General features: G+C 43.7%; 1 protein-coding gene across 2 annotated transcripts in view; it reads left to right on the plus strand.

Moving 5' to 3' along the window:
* LOC115117461 (zinc finger FYVE domain-containing protein 16-like) overlaps window positions 1-8,325 on the plus strand; it is a 70,571-nt gene extending 62,246 nt beyond the window's left edge. For both annotated transcript variants that reach the window (XM_065004633.1, XM_065004634.1), the window contains exons 12-16: window positions 726-876; window positions 1,591-1,834; window positions 2,107-2,212; window positions 4,091-4,267; window positions 4,503-8,325. In XM_065004633.1, coding sequence (XP_064860705.1) covers window positions 726-876; window positions 1,591-1,834; window positions 2,107-2,212; window positions 4,091-4,267; window positions 4,503-4,661 — 837 coding nt within the window. In that variant the 3' untranslated portion in view covers window positions 4,662-8,325. The remainder of the gene's footprint in view (window positions 1-725; window positions 877-1,590; window positions 1,835-2,106; window positions 2,213-4,090; window positions 4,268-4,502) is intronic.
* The last annotated feature ends 16,635 nt before the right edge of the window (window positions 8,326-24,960 follow it).

Below are 24,960 nucleotides of genomic sequence, written 5' to 3' on the forward strand. Positions count from 1 at the left end.
CAGTCAGACAGGATGGATTCTGCCTTCCTCACCACTTGTCTGCTGGACTCCTGAGATCCTACTGCCCACTTTCACTATTCTAGTTAGTGTATTGTTTTTTAGCTTTTACACCAGGGTTGCAGTACCAGCAAATCAAAGAAAACGTTAAGACTGACTATGTACAACTTGACTACCTGGACAAGTCAGGAAACTCAGGAAACTGAGTTGAGACCAAAAAGGCATTGTTGGCCCTTCTTTCACACCATGTCAGTGTTACTAAAAGTTCAGTTTATTATCAGTCATTGTGCCAAGATTCTTGTAGTTGTCTACAGTGTCTACCACCTGGCCCTTGACGATAGTGTTCTGAGGGGTTGGGGTTTGACGCCTGAAATCCATACACCACATATCTTTGGTTTTTGTCATATTCATTTGTAAGAATTCACTGTCACACCAAAATTAGCTAAATCATTAACAACAGGGTCATGGGCACTTTCATCAGCATGCAGGAGACTGACTATTTGTCGCCCGCAAACACGAGGATCAGTAGCATTAGAGCTAACTAGCATGATTATGCTAAGGCTCTATGCAATTTGCTTTGGATTATACATTCACGACCTGAATTTGGGGGTGGGTGTATAAAACCCCACCAACTTGCCATTAGTAGGGGAAGAGTGCCTTCTGCAGGTGTTAGAAAGAGCTGGAGATATGTGTTTCGATGCATGTATAACTTTTTGTGCGTTTTCTAGATGCTGAAGGTGGTGAACGCATCTAACGAGCATGTGATCAGTGTGGGCGCTGGCTTCAGCTCGGCGGCCGATTCCCACCTGGTCTGTTTCCAGAATGACGAGGGCAACTACCAGAGCCAGGCCAACAGCCAGCCTGGAAAGACACGCACAGGTCAGTACTAGAGGTCAGAGGACTGTTTTTTGTTTTCAAAGAACAGGGTCGTATATTTTGAAATGTATTTAGCCTTTATTTAACTAGGCAAGTCAGTTAAGAACAAATTCTTATTTACAATGACGGCCTAGGAACAGTGGGTTAACTGGTCTAGGAACAGTGGGGTTAACTGGTCTAGGAACAGTGGGTTAACTGGTCTAGGAACAGTGGGGTTAACTGGTCTAGGAACAGTGGGGTTAACTGGTCTAGGAACAGTGGGTTAACTGGTCTAGGAACAGTGGGTTAACTGGTCTAGGAACAGTGGGTTAACTGCCTTGTTCAGGCCTACACCCCGGCCAATCCCGGAATATGCTGGGCCAATTGTGCACCACCCTATGGGACTCCCAATCACAGCCGGATGTGATACAGCCTGGATTCGATCCAGGGACTGTAGTGACGCCTCTTACACTGAGATGCAGTGCCTTAGACCGCTGCGCCACTCGCGAGCCCGAATTCAAGAGGGCACAAAATGTTTAGTTGTGGACAAGTTCAGGTAGTTCCTTCCTCTCTTAGTCCATTTTCTTCATTTTGGTGTATAATGAATATGACTCTGATAAGAAGCAGGTGTGTCATGATCCTATAGGTCACAGGCCAGTGACTCGAGCCAGTGCCTCCATGTAACCTGAACTGTTTATATACCTGCTGTGTTACTCAGTCTGTGACCTTATTGTCTAGTTACGGGGGCCAGCTTCGTGGTATTCAACGGTGCTCTGAAGGCTTCGTCGGGCTTCATCGCCAAGTCGAGCATCGTGGAGGACGGTCTGATGGTGCAGATCCCCCCAGAGACCATGGAGGCCCTGCGCGCCGCCCTGAGGTCGCAGACGGACTTCCACATCCCCTGTGGCAAGGCCGACGGAGGGGAGCTCCGGGACAACATCACCGTGCGCTGGGTCGACTGGAGTGCTCCCGTCAACGCTGGGTAAGGGTGATACACACGTGCATTTACACACTGGGGATTGTCTCCCAGGTGCATGATTGGTTAATTAGTTTGTGTCCTAACAGTGTGGTCAGTGGTGTGGACGGGGTCCACAGTGTGAGGATTCAGCAGGACACAGAGTTTGATTGGTTAATTAGTTTGTGTCCTTACAGTGTGACCAGTGGTGTGGACGGGAAGCCTCTGGAGGGGGTCCACAGTGTGAGGATTCAGCAGGACACAGAGTTTGATTGGTTAATTAGTTTGTGTCCTTACAGTGTAGCCAGTGGTGTGGACGGGAAGCCTCTGGAGGGGGTCCACAGTGTGAGGATTCAGCAGGACACAGAGTTTGAGTCGGACGGACGCACCATCAGGTGTACTGAGGTAGGAAACACACCGTTCATACGATACACTACTTTTAGTGCCCATTTGCATGGACATTCATTTTGATACACTACTTTTACTGCCCATTTGCATGGACATTCATTTTGATACACTACTTTTACTGCCCATTTGCATGGACATTCATTTTGATACACTACTTTTAGGGACATTCAGTTTGATACCTACTTTTAGGGACATTCAGTTTGATACACTACTTTTAGGGACATTCATTTTGATACACTACTTTTAGGGACATTCAGTTTGATACACTACTTTTAGGGACATTCAGTTTGATACACTACTTTTAGGGACATTCATTTTGATACACTACTTTTACTGCCCATTTGCATGGACATTCATTTTGATACACTACTTTTAGGGACATTCAGTTTGATACCTACTTTTAGGGACATTCAGTTTGATACACTACTTTTAGGGACATTCATTTTGATACACTACTTTTAGGGACATTCAGTTTGATACACTACTTTTAGGGACATTCAGTTTGATACACTACTTTTAGGGACATTCAGTTTGATACACTACTTTTAGGGACATTCATTTTGATACACTACTTTTAGGGACATTCATTTTGATACACTACTTTTAGGGTCATTCATTTTGATACACTACTTTTAGGGTCATTCATTTTGATACACTACTTTTAGGGACATTCATTTTGATACACTACTTTTAGGGACATTCATTTTGATACACTACTTTTAGGGACATTCATTTTGATACACTACTTTTAGGGACATTCATTTTCTGGGGTCAACAGTGTACTACAATAACAATTGACCTGCAGGTGAAGTCCGAGTTCTGTTCACCTTCTCTCACCATCACAACTCTCTGAAACAATTCAGTCTCACTTACACTGGTCTGTCTGACTCTGCCTGTCCCTCGCTCTGCCTGTCTGACTCTGCCTGTCCCTCGCTCTGCCTGTCCCTCGCTCTGTCTGTCTGACTCTGCCTGTCCCTCGCTCTGCCTGTCCCTCGCTCTGCCTGTCCCTCGCTCTGCCTGTCTGACTCTGCCTGTCCCTCGCTCTGCCTGTCTGACTCTGCCTGTCTGACTCTGCCTGTCCCTCGCTCTGCCTGTCTGACTCTGCCTGTCCCTCGCTCTGTCTGTCTGACTCTGCCTGTCCCTCGCTCTGCCTGTCTGACTCTGCCTGTCCCTCGCTCTGTCTGTCTGACTCTGCCTGTCCCTCGCTCTGTCTGTCTGACTCTGCCTGTCCCTCGCTCTGTCTGTCTGACTCTGCCTGTCCCTCGCTCTGCCTGTCTGACTCTGCCTGTCCCTCGCTCTGCCTGTCTGACTCTGCCTGTCCCTCGCTCTGTCTGTCTGACTCTGCCTGTCCCTCGCTCTGTCTGTCTGACTCTGCCTGTCCCTCGCTCTGCCTGTCCCTCGCTCTGCCTGTCCCTCGCTCTGCCTGTCCCTCGCTCTGCCTGTCTGACTCTGCCTGTCCCTCGCTCTGTCTGTCTGACTCTGCCTGTCCCTCGCTCTGCCTGTCTGACTCTGCCTGTCCCTCGCTCTGTCTGTCTGACTCTGCCTGTCCCTCGCTCTGCCTGTCTGACTCTGCCTGTCCCTCGCTCTGCCTGTCCCTCGCTCTGTCTGTCTGACTCTGCCTGTCCCTCGCTCTGCCTGTCTGACTCTGCCTGTCCCTCGCTCTGCCTGTCTGACTCTGCCTGTCCCTCGCTCTGCCTGTCTGACTCTGCCTGTCCCTCGCTCTGCCTGTCTGACTCTGCCTGTCCCTCGCTCTGCCTGTCTGACTCTGCCTGTCCCTCGCTCTGTCTGTCTGACTCTGCCTGTCCCTCGCTCTGTCTGTCTGACTCTGCCTGTCCCTCGCTCTGCCTGTCTGACTCTGCCTGTCCCTCGCTCCAGGTGTTCTACGTGTTGAAGGATCCAGACGTGATCCTGTCTGCGGTGCTGCCGTCCTGCTGTGTGTTCCAGAGGGAGATGGCTGTGGCCAGCTGTAGTGCTCTGACCCCTCACCTCTCTGTCCTGTCAGCCAGCGGCATCAACTCCCTCGCCCTCCGAGTCTCCACACAAACAGACATGGTAAATGACATACTATAAAATGTCATATATACACTATGAAAGGGACTGGGTATCGCGCCTCTTCTTACCAGGCACTTGCAGACAAATGTGTTTATGAAAATATCTATAATTTAGATCTTTATTGGTTGCTGTATTGATAAAATATTGTACTAGTCGCTGTTACTGTTCCATCTCTGAAACATAGTGACTGTTGAACAGTACAGTCATACTATAACTCTGTTTGTGTGCGTCCCAGGTGGAGTACCAGGCGGGTTCGGGAGGCAGGCTCCTACCCCAGCGCTATATGAACGAGCTGGACAGTGCTCTGATCCCTGTCATCCACGGAGGCTTGGCCAGCGTGCCGCAGACGGCCATGGACATGGAGTTTATCTTCTACATCACACACACCGTTTAACACACACACACACACACACACCATTTAACACACACACCATTTAACACACACACACACACACACCACACACACACACCATTTAACACACACACACACACACACAGTCTCACACATGGAAACACACACACACAGTCTCACACATGGAAACACACACACTTTTAAACACACACAGTACATGCAAATACGAACACGCATATAAACACGCAAGTTCAGTTGCACACACACACAAACTTTTAGACACACGCAGCTTGGATGTCTTTGCACAGAGAAAAACGCTAGAGCTCAGAGGACCATGGACAAGCTGGCAGAACCTGAGGACACAAACAGCCATTAAGACGTGGCTTGTGACCGGTCTGAGGAGACATGCACAGCCAATCAGGCGTAGCTAACGACTGAACTAAAGACACGTCCGCCAACGGCAGGACATTCCCACATAATCTCTCACTGGAGGCCAGAGGCCTTTGTCCCTGGATGGACACTGGAACAATGACGTGACTTTCTGTCTAAGAAAAGTCCCCAACGCTGCTTTAACACACAAGGCCAAACACTAAACACATAACAACGACCAAAAAAAACCAACCCAAACTATCCTGACTATTCTCATCTCTTCCTCTTCTGCCTTCTTGGCTCCTTGCTGGTATCTGTCTGTCAGCCAGTCAAGGAGCACCTTGATGAATGTTTCCAACAAACAAAGATGTATTCACTGTATATTTAGAATGACCACATGGTAAGAAAATTATGAATTATTAATGATGTTACTTGATTGACCGCTGTACACCACACTTGAGAAGAGCAGCACGAGACTCTTGTCGACGTGAAAGGTTAATCGTCATTTGAGGATGTGAATGCTATTTTAGAATGAGGAAATAGCCTGTGTGGCAATTCTGAAGTAGCTTCTCGTAAGCCTGCCATTCTAGAATGACGTTTCAAACTTCCTCTCTCTTCATCAGAGTGTGCAGCCGCGTCTTCCATGTGGAAGACCAGTGGTATCTGGATGTTATGTGGGAAGGTCCCTGACACAACTCACTGTCCCTTCTTGTCCAAATGTATAGAAGGTAATGTCGCATATACAAATTGTATTGAGATTTTTTTTTTAAAGATTTAAAGTACTATTTTTGGAAACAGTTCCTTAAATGGAATCAAAGTTTATATTTTCGATAGGATGTTGGCTAGCTGAGTCACTTTCGCAGGTGTAGTACCGATAAATTCAGAGGAGCACAGAGAAAAATATGTGAAGAGTTCCCTTTAGTCCCCTTGATGTCAACTGAAATGTAACATACCAGTGGGATTAGTCCACCAAGTCGAACCAAATACTGCTACAAAACATGAACATTTGCAAAAAAAATATATAAATAAAAAGCATTGATTCACTTTCCTATTTGGAAAGATGAGACTCATGAACACGATGGTGTTCTCCATTTTGATCTACGTCCCCCACAAGCATCTTGGCACTTGGCTGAAGTCGGTACAGACAGTTTGGGCTACACACTAATAGGACCCCTCTGTGTAAAGGTGAGACTCAAGACCACGCACGTGTCAGTTGTTTTCCTCTAGTACGCCCACAGGCCTCACCAGACTTGTCTGAAGGTACCTGGTACCAGTCAACAAAATTGTATTCAGACCCTTTTCTTTCACATTTAGTTAGGTTACAGCTTTATTCTGAAATTGATTCAATAAAATGTTTTCCTCATCAATCTACACAACACCTCATAATGACAAAGCCAAAACAGGTTTTTAGAAATAACATACCTTATTTACATAAGTATTCAGACCCTTTACTATGAGGCTCGAAATTGAGCTCAGGTGCATCCTGTTTCTATTGTTCATCCTTGAGATGTTTCTACACCTTGATTGGAGTCCACCTGTGTTAAATTCAATTTATTGGACATGATTTTGGAAAGGCACACACCTGTCTATATAATGTCCCACAGTTGGCAGTGCATGTCAGAGCAAAAACCATGCCATGAGGTCGAAGGAATTATCCGTAGAGTTCCGGGACAGGATTGTGTTGAGGCACAGATCTGGGGAAGGGTACCAAAACATTTCTGCAGCATTGAATGTCCCCAAGAACACGGTGGCCTCGATCATTCTTAAATGGAAGAAGTTTGGAACCACCAAGACTTTTCCTTCCTAGAGCTGGCCGCCTCGCCAAACTGGCCTGAATGCCAAGGGTCACGACTGGAGGAAACCTGGGACTGTGAGACTACAGAGAGATCCTTGATGAAAACCTGCTCCAGAGTGTTCAGGACCTCAGACTGGGACGAAGGTCCACCTTCCAACAGGACAATGACCCTAAGCACATAGCCAAGACAACACAGGAGTGGCTTTGGGACAGGTCTCTGAATGTCCTTGAGTGGCCCAGCCAGAGCCCGGACTTGAACCCGATCTAACATCTCTGGAGAGACCTGAAAATAGCTGTGCAGCAACACTTCCCATCCAACCTGACAGAGCTTGAGAGGATCTGTACACCCCCACATTGTATCACCTCAATGCTTCCATATATGGTAGTGTTATATGTTCTAGTTCCCATGTCCTGTCCAGCAGTAACAGGATGTGCTGCATAAATAACAGGATGTCCTGTCCAGCAGTAACAGGATGTGCTGCATAAATAACAGGATGTCCTGTCCAGCAGTAACAGGATGTGCTGCATAAATAACAGGATGTCCTGTCCAGCAGTAACAGGATGTCCTGTCCAGCAGTAACAGGATGTGCTGCATAAATAACAGGATGTCCTGTCCAGCAGTAACAGGATGTGCTGCATAAATAAATGACTGATTTAAAGGTGGCTGCTGTATCCTCACTAGCACATTGCTTAGCTTACCTGGTAGTTTCTGTCCTCAGTGATTCTACATTTTCTATTGTGAGGACTGCCCTGTCTTGTTGAAATGTCAATCACTTACAGAATCTTATGTATTTAGGCCCCAGACCTGGGAGAATGTACAGTATTTAGGCCCCAGACCTGGGAGAATGTACAGTATTTAGGCCCCAGACCTGGGAGAAATGTACAGTATTTAGGCCCCAGACCTGGGAGAAATGGGTAGTTTGTCTAAGAGAGTGATTTCATAAGAAAACCTGGTGGTTAATGGCAAGGTTAAGGTCATGTTTAATCTTCTTAAGGTTTGGGTTTAGGTGATATGTGGTTACGGGTAACTGCTGCCGTGACTCATGTATGTGCTATAAGCTGACTGTGAATTGGGATTTAGTCAACATATTTTGATTTTTATATTAAACAACTGAGATATTTAAGTTCTTGTTCTTGAGTTCCAACTGTTAGCTAAAGTAAATGCTTCATTGAGAGATGGAGAGCGTGAGAATAGTTTTCAAGAAATGTACATGATGATAGATTTTCTGTCATTTTGTATCAGGAGTATAATTTGTTTTCGAGGTAAAAAAAAAAATGTATTCTTCTCACTATGAGTGATTTAAGAGAACTTTACAATTAGTAAACTTTCCAATTCAAAAAATAATAATCCAATTCAAAGTATATTTTTGCTTTAAAAAAAAAAAAGGTTAAAATGTATTGTTTTATGTAATTCACCCGTATTTATTCATTAACACCAGCTTTATTTGGTAAACCTGGTATCTGGGTCTCATTGAGCTCTTCAAACAATATTCATTTATAAATATTTCACCTTTACTAAATAAAATCATAGCTTTATGTAAATTGCTTTTGTTTTTCTGATTTAGTTTTATTGACTGCTGGATTGGATTGTCTCTTCCCCTGCTGCCTGTTTGGCTGTTTCTTTCTACTTCATTCACCCACCAATCAAGTTCGCTGTGCTACAGCCATCAGAGATGGTAGTAATGTTGTTAGTGCTACAGCATCCTCATACATCTATGAAGTTCTGATAATACTTATGACAGGGGTTCCCAACCTTTTTTTGACCCATGACCCCATTTTGATATAATAAACAAATTGCGACCGCACCATGTAGAAAACGATGTAATCAAACAGCCAATTTTTTTTTGTTTTTTTATTTGTGTCCCTGACAGTCTGTTACAAGTCAGTCGGACAGTACATTCAAAGTATTTCAATTTGAAGGAAGTATGGTTTGAAGTGACTAAATGCCACGGAAAGGTCATCAGGCAATAATTTGTGCATCATCTGTTTAGAAAATATACTTTTTTCTCCAAATGTGATTTGGTGCCTGGTCCTTTCCTCTCTGTTCTAACAAGAGTTATGAGCAGGGAAACCGTTCAAAAGTTAGATCCACATTTGTAAGAAAACAGAAACCGCTCTGTCACCACTGCATTTAGTGGATATCGGAGGTTACTCGCATAACGGTTCTATGAACCAAACTGAACATTTTTTTTCTCTCCAGAGTTTCTCTTGCGACCCCATTTTCAAATCAGGCGACCCTTAGTTTAGAAAACGCTGACTTATGAGTTCATAATGTAAGTGTAGTTGAAACATTTTTATAATTTATTTTTTAAATGTATACAGTGCCTTGCGAAAGTATTCGGCCCCCTTGAACTTTGCGACCTTTTGCCACATTTCAGGCTTCAAACATAAAAGACATAAAACTGTATTTTTTTGTGAAGTACTACCTGGTTACTGGCTGCAGTCATGCGAGCTAGTGGAAGTAAATTAACCCCTCAAACTGCTCCAAGATGAAGCTGCCTGGCCAGTCAATATGTACAGTCAATATGTTCCATTATAGGCCATATCAAGGTGCATTGTCACAGCACAGTGATACACTAAATGGCCAAAAATATGTGGACACCTGCTCGTCGAACATCTCATCCCAAAATCATGGGCATTAATATGAGGTTGGTCCCCCCCTTTGCTGCTATAACAGCCTCCACTCTTCTGGGAAGGCTTTCCACTAGATGTTGGAACATTGCTGCAGGGACTTGCTTTCATTCAGTCATGGGTATTTGTGAGCTAGGGCACTGATGTTGGGGCGATTAGGCCTGGCTCCCAGTCCTTCCAATTCATCCCAAAGGTGTTCGATGGGGTTGAGGTCACGGCTCTGTGCAGGGCAGTCAAGTTCTTCCACACCAATCTTGACAAACCATTTCTGTATGGACCTCGCTTTGTGCACGGGGGCATTGTCCTGCTGAAACAGGAAAGGACCTTCCCCAAACTGTTGCCACAAAACTGGAAGCACAAAATCGTCTAGAATGCTGTAACGTTAAGATTTCCTTTCACTGGAACTAAGGGGCCTAGCCCAAACCATGGAAAACAACCCCAGATCATTATTCCTCCTCCACCAAACTTTACAGTTGTCACTGGGGGCAGGAAGGATTCTCCTGGCATCTGCCAAACCCAGATTTGTCTGTCGGACTACCAGATGGTGAAGTGTGATTCATCACTCCAGACGCATTTCCACTGCTCCAGAGTCCAATGGCGGCAAGCTTTACATGACTCCAGCCAACCTTTGGCATTGCGCATGGTAATCTTAGGATTGTGTGCGGCTGCTCAACATGGAAACCCATTTCATGAAGCTCACGACGAACAGTTCTTGTGCTGACGTTGCTTCCAGAGGTAGTTTTGGAACTTGGAAGCAAGTGTTGCAGCCGAGGAAAGATTTTTATGTGCTATTCGCTTCAGCACTCGGCAGTCCCGTTCTGTGAGCTTGTGTGGCCTACCACTTCAATGCTGAGCCGTTGTTGCTCCTAGACGTTTCCACTTCACAATAAGAGCACTTACAGTTGACCGAGGCAGCTTTAGCAGGGCAGAAATTTGACGAACTGACTTGCTGGAAAGGTGGCATCCTATTATGGTGCCACGTTGAATGTCACTGAGCTCTTCAATACGGGCCCTTCTACTGCCAATGTTTGTCTATGGAGATTGCATGGCGGTGTTCATCAATGAATTGGCGAGGGCACTTGAACAGTCTGCAGCACCCGGCCTCACCCTACTGGAAGTCAAATGATCTAGTGCTTCTGTCCCCAACCAAGGAGGACCTTACCTACGGTTTCCCTCTACGTTCTGCCCTTGAGCAAGGCCGCAACTGCTCCCCGGGCACCTTAAGACAGCCCCCCTCTCTGATTCAGAGGGGTTGGGTTAAATGTGGAAGACACATTTCGTTTGAATGCATTCAGTTATGCAACTGACTACCCTTACAAAAAAGATTGCACTTTTGATACTGCAATAATCGTGCAGTAACTGCAATCGACTATGGTATTTTGGAGGCAGTAATTGCAGAATAACTGCATTTATACGGCACTGTAAGTAAAAAAATCATTTATACGGCACTGTAAGTAAAAAAATCATTTATACGGCACTGTAAGTAAAAAAATCATTTATACGGCACTGTAAGTAAAAAAATCATTTATACGGCACTGTAAGTAAAAAATCATTTATACGGCACTGTAAGTAAAAAATCATTTATACGGCACTGTAAGTAAAAAAATCATTTATACGGCACTGTAAGTAAAAAAATCATTTATACGGCACTGTAAGTAAAAAAATCATTTATACGGCACTGTAAGTAAAAAAATCATTTATACGGCACTGTAAGTAAAAAAATCATTTATACGGCACTGTAAGTAAAAAATCATTTATACGGCACTGTAAGTAAAAAAATCATTTATACGGCACTGTAAGTAAAAAAATCATTTATACGGCACTGTAAGTAAAAAAAAATCATTTATACGGCACTGTAAGTAAAAAAATCATTTATACGGCACTGTAAAAAAAATCATTTATACGGCACTGTAAGTAAAAAAATCATTTATACGGCACTGTAAGTAAAAAAATCATTTATACGGCACTGTAAGTAAAAAAATCATTTATACGGCACTGTAAGTAAAAAAATCATTTATACGGCACTGTAAGTAAAAAATCATTTATACGGCACTGTAAGTAAAAAAATCATTTATACGGCACTGTAAGTAAAAAAATAATTTATACGGCACTGTAAGTAAAAAAATCATTTATACGGCACTGTAAGTAAAAAAAATCATTTATACGGCACTGTAAGTAAAAAAATCATTTATACGGCACTGTAAGTAAAAAAATCATTTATACGGCACTGTAAGTAAAAAAAATCATTTATACGGCACTGTAAGTAAAAAAATCATTTATACGGCACTGTAAGTAAAAAAATCATTTATACGGCACTGTAAGTAAAAAAAATCATTTATACGGCACTGTAAGTAAAAAAATCATTTATACGGCACTGTAAGTAAAAAAATCATTTATACGGCACTGTAAGTAAAAAAATCATTTATACGGCACTGTAAGTAAAAAAATCATTTATACGGCACTGTAAGTAAAAAAATCATTTATACGGCACTGTAAGTAAAAAAATCATTTATACGGCACTGTAAGTACGGCAAAAAATCATTTATACGGCACTGTAAGTAAAAAAATCATTTATACGGCACTGTAAGTAAAAAAATCATTTATACGGCACTGTAAGTAAAAAAATCATTTATACGGCACTGTAAGTAAAAAAATCATTTATACGGCACTGTAAGTAAAAAAATAATTTATACGGCACTGTAAGTAAAAAAATCATTTATACGGCACTGTAAGTAAAAAATCATTTATACGGCACTGTAAGTAAAAAAATCATTTATACGGCACTGTAAGTAAAAAAATCATTTATACGGCACTGTAAGTAAAAAAAATCATTTATACGGCACTGTAAGTAAAAAAAATCATTTATACGGCACTGTAAGTAAAAAAATCATTTATACGGCACTGTAAGTAAAAAAATCATTTATACGGCACTGTAAGTAAAAAAATCATTTATACGGCACTGTAAGTAAAAAAATGTGTTATTATTGACGAAGGATTTGTAGCGTACTGCAGTTATACTGCACTCTGACTGCAGTTGTACTGCAGTTATACTGCACTCTGACTGCACTGTAGTAAAAAAATCATTGCAGTAAAAAAATCATCTGACTGCACTCTGAAAAAACTCTGACTGCACTCTGTAAAAAAACTGCACTCTGACTGCAGCACTGTACTAAAAAAATCATTTATACTGCACTCTGACTGCAGTAAAAAAATCATTTATACTGCACTGACTGCAGTAAAAAAAAATCATTTATACTGCACTCTGACTGTATTTATACTGCACAGTTATACTGCACTCTGACTGCAGTTGTAAAAATTTTATGCACTCTGACTGCAGTAAAAAAAAATGCAGTTATACTGCACTCTGACTGCAGTTGTACTGCACTCTGACTGCAGTTGTACTGCAGTTATACTGCACTCTGACTGCAGTTGTACTGCAGTTATACTGCACTCTGACTGCAGTTGTACTGCAGTTATACTGCACTCTGACTGCAGTTGTACTGCAGTTATACTGCACTCTGACTGCAGTTGTACTGCAGTTATACTGCACTCTGACTGCAGTTGTACTTTTGTACAAGCAAGCAGTTAATGAACTAGAGACAGATGTTTGGCGCCATATAAATCTTGATGTCTGCTCCATGAGAGCAAAATATGCCTTAGTATAAATTCTCTCATCTGTGATTTGTCATTAACATCCAGGAGGATGGACTTTGCTATAAAACAATTCTGTGGTTTAATCCTGCTGACTGCTAATCATCTACGGGAGGCTCGTTGACAAGCTCCGTTACTGCAGTAATTAAATAATAAAGTTGACTTGTTTTGAAGAAATTCCACGACCAACTTCTGGGTTAGGTTGATCACATAAGTAAAAAATAATAATTAAATACAGGACAAGGCAACGATTTTGCGGGACATATGCGGGGCAGTGCACGTAATTAAAAAAAATGTGGGCATGTTAATGGATCACGTTCTAAAGGCGACAAAGTTCTGCTGTATGAAGCCTTGGTGAAACACCTTAAATTGTGGAATAGCGTAATATTTGATGCAATCCTCTAGTGATCCAGCAGATGGTAGTGAGTACCTCAGTTACCATGTGAGGTTAGTGTGTGAGACGGCAGAAGATGACGTAATGGCTCCCTGCGTGGAGGCCAGCCACGTCCAGTGACATAATAAACAACAGGAAAGGATCAAAACAGCGCTTGACTTGGGATGAAAGAGGTGCAGGAGCTGTCTTTTTTCAAGTTGGTCCATGTTCACAGAAATTCCCAAATGACATTATGCTAAAGAGACCTCTGGTTATTCACTGTGAAGGGTTCATACACATTTTGACAGATGGAATTTCATGACTTTTCCATGACTTTGAACCAAATGTCCATTACCAATAATTGGTGCCGTTTCTATGTAGCCTACATGAAAAAGTCAACATACAGTAAATGTAGTATTGACACTAGAAGGCTGCTGGTCTCTGATTCCACGTAGTCTCCTGCCATTGCACCCTTGATCAAGGCTCTTACCCCCCTACAAAGTAGAATAACAGAAATAGCAGAAATTCGTTAGTGGGTCGGCCTTCTGATTAGTATTTTTTTAATAATTATGTATTTTTGTTGTTGTTTTTTGATCATGTTTGAACCTGTGTCCACCCAGGCCCACCCAGGCCCACCCATGCCTTCACCCCTTTTGTGTTGAATCTGTGCTTGTGATATATCCCACTTTGTTTTATAGAAGAGCCTTTATGCAGTTTTACCTGCCTCTCCACTAATTAGCCTACTATATTATATAGCTAGATAGCACAAGATGATTTGTTTTTCCTGTCATCACACTATACCCATCTAGAAACAGAGACAATGAATTGATAAAAGCGTTATTGACAGCAATATATTGGATGATCGTTATTTTAAAACGTTCAAAAAGAAAAATCACTCATTAATATCCGTTATGGCAGCATTTTCCTCCGGTCCTGTTTCGTTGTTTTCCTTAGTACTACACAGCTGTTTCAAATAATCAAAGCTTGATGAGTTCGACGTGCATTTCTGTGCACACGACATCAAATTCGTTCTGATGGATGCTGCGTGTTCCTTGAATAGCGCAAAATAGTTTTGGGGTACACTGCTTTTTGACTTCTAGCCTCCCGAGGATTAAAATATTTGAGGAGGAACAGGAAAACATTCAGCTGAAGAGAACCGTTCTCAGGCTGAAAAGCCTATCAGCCACAAGGTGGTCCTCCAGGACACAGGCCACAGAAGCGGTAATACAGAGCCTGTCCGCGATCCTTGAAGCCCTGCACGGAATAAAGCACCATCACCATACAAAACCAAAAGCCAATGGCCTGCTCTGAAAAATTAGCACATTTGAGTTTTAAATGATTTAAAAGAAGTTTAAAGAAGACGAACACCCTTTCTAACTACCTTCAAAAATAATTTGAGAGATGCCGTGGATCTAACTGATTTAATTGACATCTGGCTGAGATCTGACGGATGCCCCTATGACAGGATGGGAGAACAGTGCAAAATCGATGGCCCAACAAAACAATGCAACAACTGAGTTTGCAGAGGAGAGGGCGCGCAAGAGGGAAAGGTTTCATGACGAGGGAGCAGAGGACGAGCCAATTCAGGAAAGCAGAAGGCACTTAACCCGGAAGCCAGCCGCTGCAGTTACCTGGCCAGCCACTAGAGCACGATAAGCCAAGTGAAGCCCCCTGGCCAAGCCCTCCACAAACTACGCTGGAACAACGCTGGGCCTATTGTGCGCCGGCCTATGAGACTCCTGGTCACGGCTGGTTGTGACACAGCCTGGGATCGAACCCGGGTCTGTAGTGACGCCTCAAGCACCGAAATAACTTATTTACATAAGCATTCAGACCCTTTGCTATAAGACTCGAAATTGAGCTCAGGTGTGTGCTGTTTCCATTGATCATCCTTTAGCTGTGTCTACAACTTGATTGGAGCCCCCCTGTGGTAAATTCAATTGATTGGACATGATTTGGAAAGGCACACACCTGTCTATACAAGGTCCCACAGTTTAGTCGAAGGAATTGTCTATAGAGCTCTGAGACAGGATTGTGTCAAGGCACAGATCTGGGGAGGTGATATTCCTCTTCTGGTGTACTAATACTTTTCACTGTGCATCTACACACCAGTCTGTATCCTTTTAACTGTGAGTAATGCGCTAATTGAGCCTATCAATTATTCAACGATCACTCCAAAGCTCTTGCAGTGTCCGGGATTGTCAATACTGTGTGGTTTAGATGTGTATTGGAAATGTGTTAGTAGTTAGGCCTAGTATTACCTTGGTGCCTAGGTTAAAGTTGATGTATACGATTACATACTTCATGTTTTTATGGGACAGTTTGAGAATCGATTTACCGACTTTAGAGAAATGGCAGAGTATTCTCTGTGCTCAACCGAAAGCGCCCTGGTGCAGAAAATAATATGATTGAGCTCGCATATTTCTACTCCTATTTCTACTAATTGCCAACGATAGGCACCGAGCATATCCAAATCTGTCCATTCTACATAGGCCGCTCAGCAAGGAAGAAGCCACTGCTCAAAACCGCCATAAAAAAGCCAGACTACGGTTTGCAACTGCACATGGGGACAAAGATCATACTTTTTGGAGAAATGTCTTCTGGTCTGATGAAACAAAATAGAACTGTTTGGCCATTATGACCATCGTTATGTTTGGAGGAAAAAGGGGGAGGCTTGGAAGCCGAAGAACACCATCCCAACCGTGAAGCACAGGGGTGGTAGCATCATGTTGTGGGGGTGTTTTGCTGCAGGAGGGACTGATGCACTTCACAAAATAGATGACCTCATGAGGAGGAAAATGATGTGGATATATTGAAGCAACATCTCCAGACATCAGTCAGGAAGTTAAAGCTTGGTCGCAAATGGATCTTCCAAATGGAAAATGACCCCAAGCATACTTCCAAAGTTGAGGCAAAATGGCTTAAGGACAACAAAGTCAAGGTGTTGGAGTGGCCATCACAAAGCCCTGACCTCAATCCCATTGAAAATTTGTGGGCAGAACTGAAAAACCGTGTGCAAGCAAGGAGGCCTACATACCTGACTCAGTTGCACCAGCTCTGTCAGGAGCAATGGGCCAAAATGCACCCCTTATTGTGGGAAGCTTGTGGAAGGCTACCCGTAACGTTTGACCCAAGTTAAGCAATTCAAAGACAATGCTACCAAATCGTTATTGAGTGTATGTAAACTTCTGACCCACTGGGAATGTAATGAAAGAAATAAAAACTGAAATAAATCATTCCCTCTACTATCAATCCATCAATCAGTATTTATAAAGCCCTTCTTACACCAGCTGATGTCACAAAGTGCTGTACAGAAACCCAGCCTAAAACCCCAAACAGCAAGCAATGCAGGTGTAGAAGCACGGTGGCTAGGAAAAACTCCCTAGAAAGGCTAGAACCTAGGAAGAAACCTAGAGAGGAACCAGGCTATGAGGGGTGGCCAGTCCTCTTCTGGCTGTGCCAGGTGGAGATTATAACAGAACATGGCCAAAATGTTCATAGATGACCAGCAGGGTCAAATAATAATAATCACAGTAGTTGTCGAGGGTGCAACAGGTCAGCGCCTCAGGAGTAAATGTCAGTTGGCTTTTCATAGCTGATCATTTAGAGTATCTCTACCGCTCCTACTGTCTCTAGAGAGTTGAAAACAGCAGGTCTGGGACAGGTAGTTTGTCCGGTGAACAGGTCAGGATTCCATAGCCCCAGGCAGAACAGTTGGAGTATCTCTACCGCTCCTACTGTCTCTAGAGAGATGAAAACAGCAGGTCTGGGACAGGTAGCACGTCCGGTGAACAGGTCAGGGTTCCATAGCCCCAGGCAGAACAGTTGGAGTATCTCTACCGCTCCTACTGTCTCTAGAGAGAGGAAAACAGCAGCTCTGGGACAGGTAGCACGTCCGGTGAACAGGTCAGGGTTCCATAGCCCCAGGCAGAACAGTTTCTACCGCTCCTACTGTCTCTAGAGAGATGAAAACAGCAGGTCTGGGACAGGTAGCACGTCCGGTGAACAGGTCAGGGTTCCATAGCCCCAGGCAGAACAGTTGGAGTATCTCTACCGCTCCTACTGTCTCTAGAGAGATGAAAACAGCAGGTCTGGGACAGGTAGTTAGTCCGGTGAACAGGTCAGGGTTCCATAGCCCCAGGCAGAACAGTTGGAGTATCTCTACCGCTCCTACTGTCTCTAGAGAGATGAAAACAGCAGGTCTGGGACAGGTAGCACGTCCGGTGAACAGGTCAGGGTTCCATAGCCCCAGGCAGAACAGTTGGAGTATCTCTACCGCTCCTACTGTCTCTAGAGAGAGGAAAACAGCAGCTCTGGGACAGGTAGCACGTCCGGTGAACAGGTCAGGGTTCCATAGCCCCAGGCAGAACAGTTGGAGTATCTCTACCGCTCCTACTGTCTCTAGAGAGATGAAAACAGCAGGTCTGGGACAGGTAGCACGTCCGGTGAACAGGTCAGGGTTCCATAGCCCCAGGCAGAACAGTTGGAGTATCTCTACCGCTCCTACTGTCTCTAGAGAGATGAAAACAGCAGGTCTGGGACAGGTAGCACGTCCGGTGAACAGGTCAGGGTTCCATAGCCGCAGGCAGAACAGTTGGAGTATCTCTACCGCTCCTACTGTCTCTAGAGTGATGAAAACAGCAGGTCTGGGACAGGTAGCACGTCCGGTGAACAGGTCAGGATTCCATAGCCCCAGGCAGAACAGTTGAAACTGGAGCAGCAGCACAGGGGACAGCAAGGAGTCATAAGGCCAGGCAGTCCTGAGGCATGGTCCTAGGTCTCAGGTCCTCAGAGAGAGAGAGAGAGAGAGAGAGCATACTTAAATTCACACAGGACACTAGATAAGACAGGAGAAGTACTCCAGACTGACCCTATCCCCCCGACACATAAACTACTGCAGCATTATTACTGGAGGCTGAGACAGGAGGGGTCAGGAGACACTGTGGCCCTGTCCGACGATACCCCCGGACAGGGCCAAACAGGCAGGATATAACCCCACCCACTTTGCCAAAGCACAGCCCCCACACCACTAGAGGGATATCTTCAACCACCAACGTACCATCCTGAGACAATGCCGAGAATAGCCCACGAAGATCTCCGCCACGGATTAACCCAAAGGGGAGGCGCCAACCTGGACAGGAAGATCACGTCAGTGACTCAACTCACTCAAGTGATGTACCCCTCATAGGGACGGCATGGAAGAGCACCAGTAAGCCAGTGTCTCAGCCCCTGTAATAGGGTTAGAGGCAGAGAATCCCAGTGGAGAGACTATTATTCTGACATTTGACATTCTTAAAATAAAGTGGTGATCCTAACTGACCTAAGACAGGGAATTTTTATTAGGATTAAATGTCAGGAATTGTGAAAAGCTGAGTTTAAATGCATTTGGATAAGGTGTATGTAAACTTCTGACTTCAACTGTACTTCCCAACCCTGGTTGTAATCTTTGACCTTAAAGCTGAAATGGAGGAGCATCCGGCAGCATGTTAAAAGAAATCTGCGGTACATTTTCTGCTGTCCTATCGTATGTGCAATGATGTCCAAGGGAAAACAACGGGGTTGGTTGTTTGAAGTAACTTCTTTGTTTTTGTAACTTTTCAAACGGACATGGCAGTTTCACCAAGTACGGATCTCGACTAAAGAATGACATATTGTAACTTTAAGTCTGACCCAACACTCTAGAGCTACCCCTGACCCCTAACCCTGGATTGGGTGTTTTCCATATTTATTCCGCCTACCAAGTGATGATTTCAGATCAGTGCAGATGAAGGAGAGGAGAAGAAGCCACTCCCCCCTCTGTTCTTCTCCATCTTCCTCCCTCCCTTTATCTCCCCAGCTTCTTCCCAATTTCTTCCCAACTTTTCCTATTTTCTGTTGACACAAATAATGATTTGTATAAGCATTTCATACAAGAGTCAGAATTTATTTGAGTTAGGACTATATGGCTTTGTCTTATTGGAGCCTATTGTGTGAATGTAATATAATGTATTTTCAGAGAAAAGTACTTTCCCGTGTCTGTAGTGACTTCTGTGTATTTTAGGCTTCATTAGACGTAAATATACCATTTGTGCAAATAGGGATATAATTAAAGGAATGATTATAAAGTGGGAGATAAATATCCTTGCTATCGTTTTGTGTTTTCACTGATGATATCTCTCATTAACTGTTTAGCATTTTCATTAATGGCAGCTGATGGACAGGCTAGATATCTTTATAGGTTGTTTAAGCACAAATAAAGATTGTTCTGATCCAATGTTAAGATGCACTTATTGTCAATGGATAAAAACAAAATTGAAGAGTTTTAATATAGCTACATGTCATAATAGTCAAGTATTTATTCTCAAAATACGTCCTGAAAATCAGAAATTTCGGATGGTCCGACATCTGAATTTTGTACATATAATACATTTGTATTATCTCGACTTTTAAATGACTCCACCCAACAATTCCAGGAATGCTGCACAATCAGGGATATTCCGTTTTTGTTCACTAGATGGCGATGTGAGATAAAAAAAAAACACAATCAGGGATATTCCGTTTTTGTTCACTAGATGGCGATGTGAGATAAAAAACCACAGTCATGGATTGGATTTCTGCAGTATGACGAGGTGAAGCGCTATTATTACGTAACTCTAGGTCACGGCAAAGAGGATTAAAAAAGAAATCACAGATCTAAAGATAATTAAATCACATCTCCCTCAATATTAAACGGTGACATATTTAAAACGTATGCACACAAATTGAATGATCTAAAGCATTTAATAAGAGATTTGATTATTTCAATCGCTACACTAGTCTATTAGCCTACATTTCGACATGATACAGCCTATTTTAGGATACATTAAAGACTGTTTAAAATACATATGGAGCGAAGACTGAAACAAGTTTTGTTTGTTGTCCACCCTCTGTTGGATCCCTCAGCTCAAATGCCATGTACAAAACACCTGGGAATTCTGAACTCAGAAATATCCCAATTCAGTGCATTCACGACAATTTGCAACTCAGGGAAAAAATATCTCAGACTGGAAAAATGGCTTTGAACAGTCATCCAACACAGAATTCCAAGTCGGAAACTCCGGCATCTTTCTAGAACTCGACTTTAAGAACTGAAGATCACTGACGTCATGATTTGACCTAGTGTTTTTCCGAGTTTCCAGTTTTCTTGAAAGCACCAAAAGTAACATCCAGTGACCTCGAGGCTTTGAGATATAATGCCACGTTCAAACAACTGCGAACTCAGAAAAACACGAGGTCAAATCATGACCTCGGAGATCTTAAGGTCGGAAAGTCGGAGCTCTGGAAAGCGGCCCGAGTTCCCGAGTTGGAATTTTGAGTTGGATGACCGTTCAAAACTATTTTTCCCCAGTTCCCAGTTGTTTTGAACGCAATGAAGTTGGAGATTTCCAAGTTCCGAGTTCCCAGTGGTTTTGAATACAGTATAATCCCTTATTGCGCGGTCGGACACATTGCCACTCCCCAAAAGGAGCAGTCTTCCAGAGGAATGAGTGGAATTCTACAGTATTTCAATAAAAAACTTCAAGGACTAAATTACATTTATTTAAGAATGTGTTTGTTGTAGTGGGGACAGTAAGAGCAAAAAAATAATAATTAAACTTTAGACATTTATTTATATATAGATATTATGCATATAAATCAAATCAAACTTTATTTGCCACATGCGCCGCAAACAACAAGTGTAGACTTTACCGTGAAAGGCTTATTTACAAGCCCTTAACCAACAGTGCAGTTCAAGAAGAAAATATTTACCGAGCAGGCTAAAATAAAAAGTACTAGAAAGTAACTCAATAAGAAAAACAATAACGAGGCTATATACAGGGGGCACCGGTACCGAGTCATATTATATATATTATATATATGTGTGTGTGTGTGTATATACATATATTAGGTTTAGCTCACATAATATAATGTAAAAGTATGCATTAAAGTGTCTGTAATAGAATAAATGTGGCAAAAACAAATGTCGACATTAATAAATGCCTTTCTATAGTTCTCTGAATGGTTTTTTACAATGGTTGGGGTGTACCAAGTTGGAGATGCCGGGCGGCGTACCAAGATGGAGACGCCGGTGGGGGCGTACCAAGATGGAGACGCCGGTGGGGGCGTACCAAGATGGAGATGCCGGGGGCGTACCAAGATGGAGACGCCGGTGGGGGCGTACCAAGATGGAGACGCCGGTGGGGGCGTACCAAGATGGAGATGCCGGGGGGCGTACCAAGATGGAGACACCGGGGGGCGTACCAAGATGGAGACGCCGGTGGGGGCGTACCAAGATGGAGGCGCCGGGGGGCGTACCAAGATGGAGCGCCGGGGGCGTACTAAGATGGAGACGCCGGTGGGGGCGTACCAAGATGGAGGCGCCGGGGGGCGTACCAAGATGGAGATGCCGGGCGGCGTACCAAGATGGAGACGCCGGTGGGGGCGTACCAAGATGGAGACGCCGGTGGGGGCGTACCAAGATGGAGACGCCGGTGGGCGTACCAAGATGGAGACGCCGGTGGGGGCGTACCAAGATGGAGGCGCCGGTGGGGGCGTACCAAGATGGAGATGCCGGTGGGGGCGTACCAAGATGGAGACGCCGGTGGTGGCGTACCAAGATGGAGACGCCGGTGGGGGCGTACCAAGATGGAGACGCCGGTGGGGGCGTACCAAGATGGAGACGCCGGTGGGGGCGTACCAAGATGGAGACGCCGGTGGGGGCGTACCAAGATGGAGACGCCGGTGGGGCGTACCAAGATGGAGACGCCGGTGGGGGCGTACCAAGATGGAGGCGCCGGTGGCTTTAAAACAGCGCCCCCTGTCAGTCATTTAGTGTATATATAAGTCATTGGTAACATCACTGACAGTGACCGCAGCTGTCTCAGTGACACGAATGGCCATCGACTATCCATCTGCACCCCCACTTGGCACAGACGTCACAGCATTATCCAGATCTGCCCTCGGGTTTGCTTGAATCTGAAAACAACTTTTAGCTACTGTATTGTTGAAACATATTGAACTGAGACCAAAACGGTGTTTCCCACATTGACATTGATGACCTTTTATAAATTCAACCAAATAGTCACGTTGAGGCATTTATGTTAACTAATTAAATCTAAACTGAAATAACAATTAACAAACAATACGTTGATTCAGACCTTTTTTATCAAGAGCCTCTGGTTTCTCAAGGGGCTTCCTTCCCTTTGCATCCCACCAGAGGAGGCTGGTGGGAGGAGCTCTAGGAGGACAGGCTCATTGTAATTGGCTGGAATAGAATGAACAGAAAAATGAAGGCCACTCACCTTCCTCCAGCCATCATCATTGGTAGCTCCATGGTGAGTCACATCTCGGTTGTTGGAGCAAAAACCCTGTGCTAGGTGAAGAATATCACAGGATATTTTCCATCCGTCCTACATCAACAGCCAAGGGCTGCTGCTGTCGTAGTGAATGTGGGATCAAATTATATCAAAAGGGTAAATCAGAGCTAATGAAACAGGATTTTATTGAGCTGATCAACACCCTGAAAGGCTCTGAAACACAGCTGATTATCTCTGGCCCCAAGGTTCAGCAGGCTCTTAAGCACTTCACATCCGGCTTAAAGACTACTGCCACTCTGTTGGCATAACTTTTATTGACAATTTTGAACACTTTTTGGAAAGAAAAAATGCTCTACAGTGATGATGGACTCCATCGAAACCATCTTGGAGCCTCTCTTTACATTTCAAGGCCGCTTTAAGATATTGACACAGAGACAGACCTAGCCCCGCTCAGGTGTTACCCACAAACTCAAGATTCTTCAGTGTGAAAATGTTGCCAAAGTCCAGCTAAGGTAATCACATCCATAAATCAGCATTGTCATCATACTGCAGACCCGCAACAGGTAAACCTCACTGACTCTTGTTTTAACCCACGTCCTTGCTTGAGGCATAGGCCCGGTGGTTCAGTTCTAGACAATCCTATACCAATTCAAATCAATCCTAGGGTATATTCTAATAAGGGCTTACCTACTGATCATAGCATGCTTGTATTAGAGACTCCACCTGACCTGAGAACTGCTGCTGCTGTTTAGATCCAATTATGGATTTGATGAAGATTCGGACTCCTCAGTCCAACGTGGACATTCTGGTCATTTCTGAAACTTGGTTGAATAATTCTGTGCTGGCCTGTGATGTGTCTCTGTCTGGTTATAATGTTTACAGATCAGACAGAGGTGGGGGGGGGGGGGTATTGCCATATTTACAATTTAAATGTTTTCTACCTCTGTCCCTATGCAGTTTGATTGTCTCATTCTTAATGTGGGCCTTGGTCATAATAACCAGCTGACACTAGTAGGAGGAGTGTAATCGTACTCCCTCGTTCGCTCTTAACAATTTATCTGAATTTCTATGGTAAATCTATGAATTATGGGCAATTTCAATATTGATTGGAGGATGTCAGTGTGAAATACACTGAAAGGTATTTGCTCTGAGCTAAACCTGTCAGCTGATAACTGGATACTATATGGAAATCTACTTTGATTGATGTTAGATAAATATGTTGCTAGTTGGGTTTTCCCTTGGATTTTAGTGACCATTGTCTGTGTCAGAGATGTGACAATGCATTAACCTGCATTAATCATCACTAAGAGGAACTTTAAAAACTTTAGTGAACAAGGTCTTTTTTACATGATCTTGATTGACCTTGATTGTATCTCAGCTCTCCCTGAACCTGATTTAGATTTAAGCTTTTTTTGCAAATGTATTCAATACTATTGGAGATAATCATGCCCCCTCCAAATGTCCCCTTTCGTGGTTAGAGCATTGGGCCAGTGACCGAAAGGTTGCTAGATCGAATCCCCGAAGCTGACAAGGTAAAAATATGTCGTTCTGCTCCTGGACAAGGCAGTTAACCCACTGTTCCTAGGCTGTCATTGTAAATAAGAAGTTATTCTTAACTGACTTGAATCCAGCGAGTCTCTGCATACAAATACATTATACAAATTAGCTTGTTAAGAAACTAAGATTTAAAGTGGGATTTTTCACTATAACTTCACTATAAAGATTTAAAATGACAAGTTATCAAATCCGTTCACAGGTAGTTAACTCTGGAGACTCCTTTTGGTGTAAACCGGCCTTTTGTTTTTCTGCTCCATATATTTGGAATCATTTCCAAAAAACAGTCCACAGTACAGCCTTAGTGTCCCTAGTGGAGATTAGAGAGTGGACACCTTAGTGTCCCTAGTGGAGATTAGAGAGTGGACAGCCTTAGTGTCCCTAGTGGAGATTAGAGAGTGGACAGCCTTAGTGTCCCTAGTGGAGATTAGAGAGTGGACGCCTTAGTGTCCCTAGTGGAGATTAGAGAGTGGACACCTTAGTGTCCCTAGTGGAGATTAGAGAGTGGACACCTTAGTGTCCCTAGAGAGTGGACACCTTAGTGTCCCTAGTGGAGATTAGAGAGTGGACACCTTAGTGTCCCTAGTAGATTAGAGAGTGGACACCTTTAGTGTCCCTAGTGGAGATTAGAGAGTGGACACCTTAGTGTCCCTA

This window comes from Oncorhynchus nerka, linkage group LG19 (genome assembly GCF_034236695.1).
Source record: "Oncorhynchus nerka isolate Pitt River linkage group LG19, Oner_Uvic_2.0, whole genome shotgun sequence".
In the NCBI taxonomy this organism is placed as follows: Eukaryota; Metazoa; Chordata; class Actinopteri; order Salmoniformes; family Salmonidae; genus Oncorhynchus; species Oncorhynchus nerka.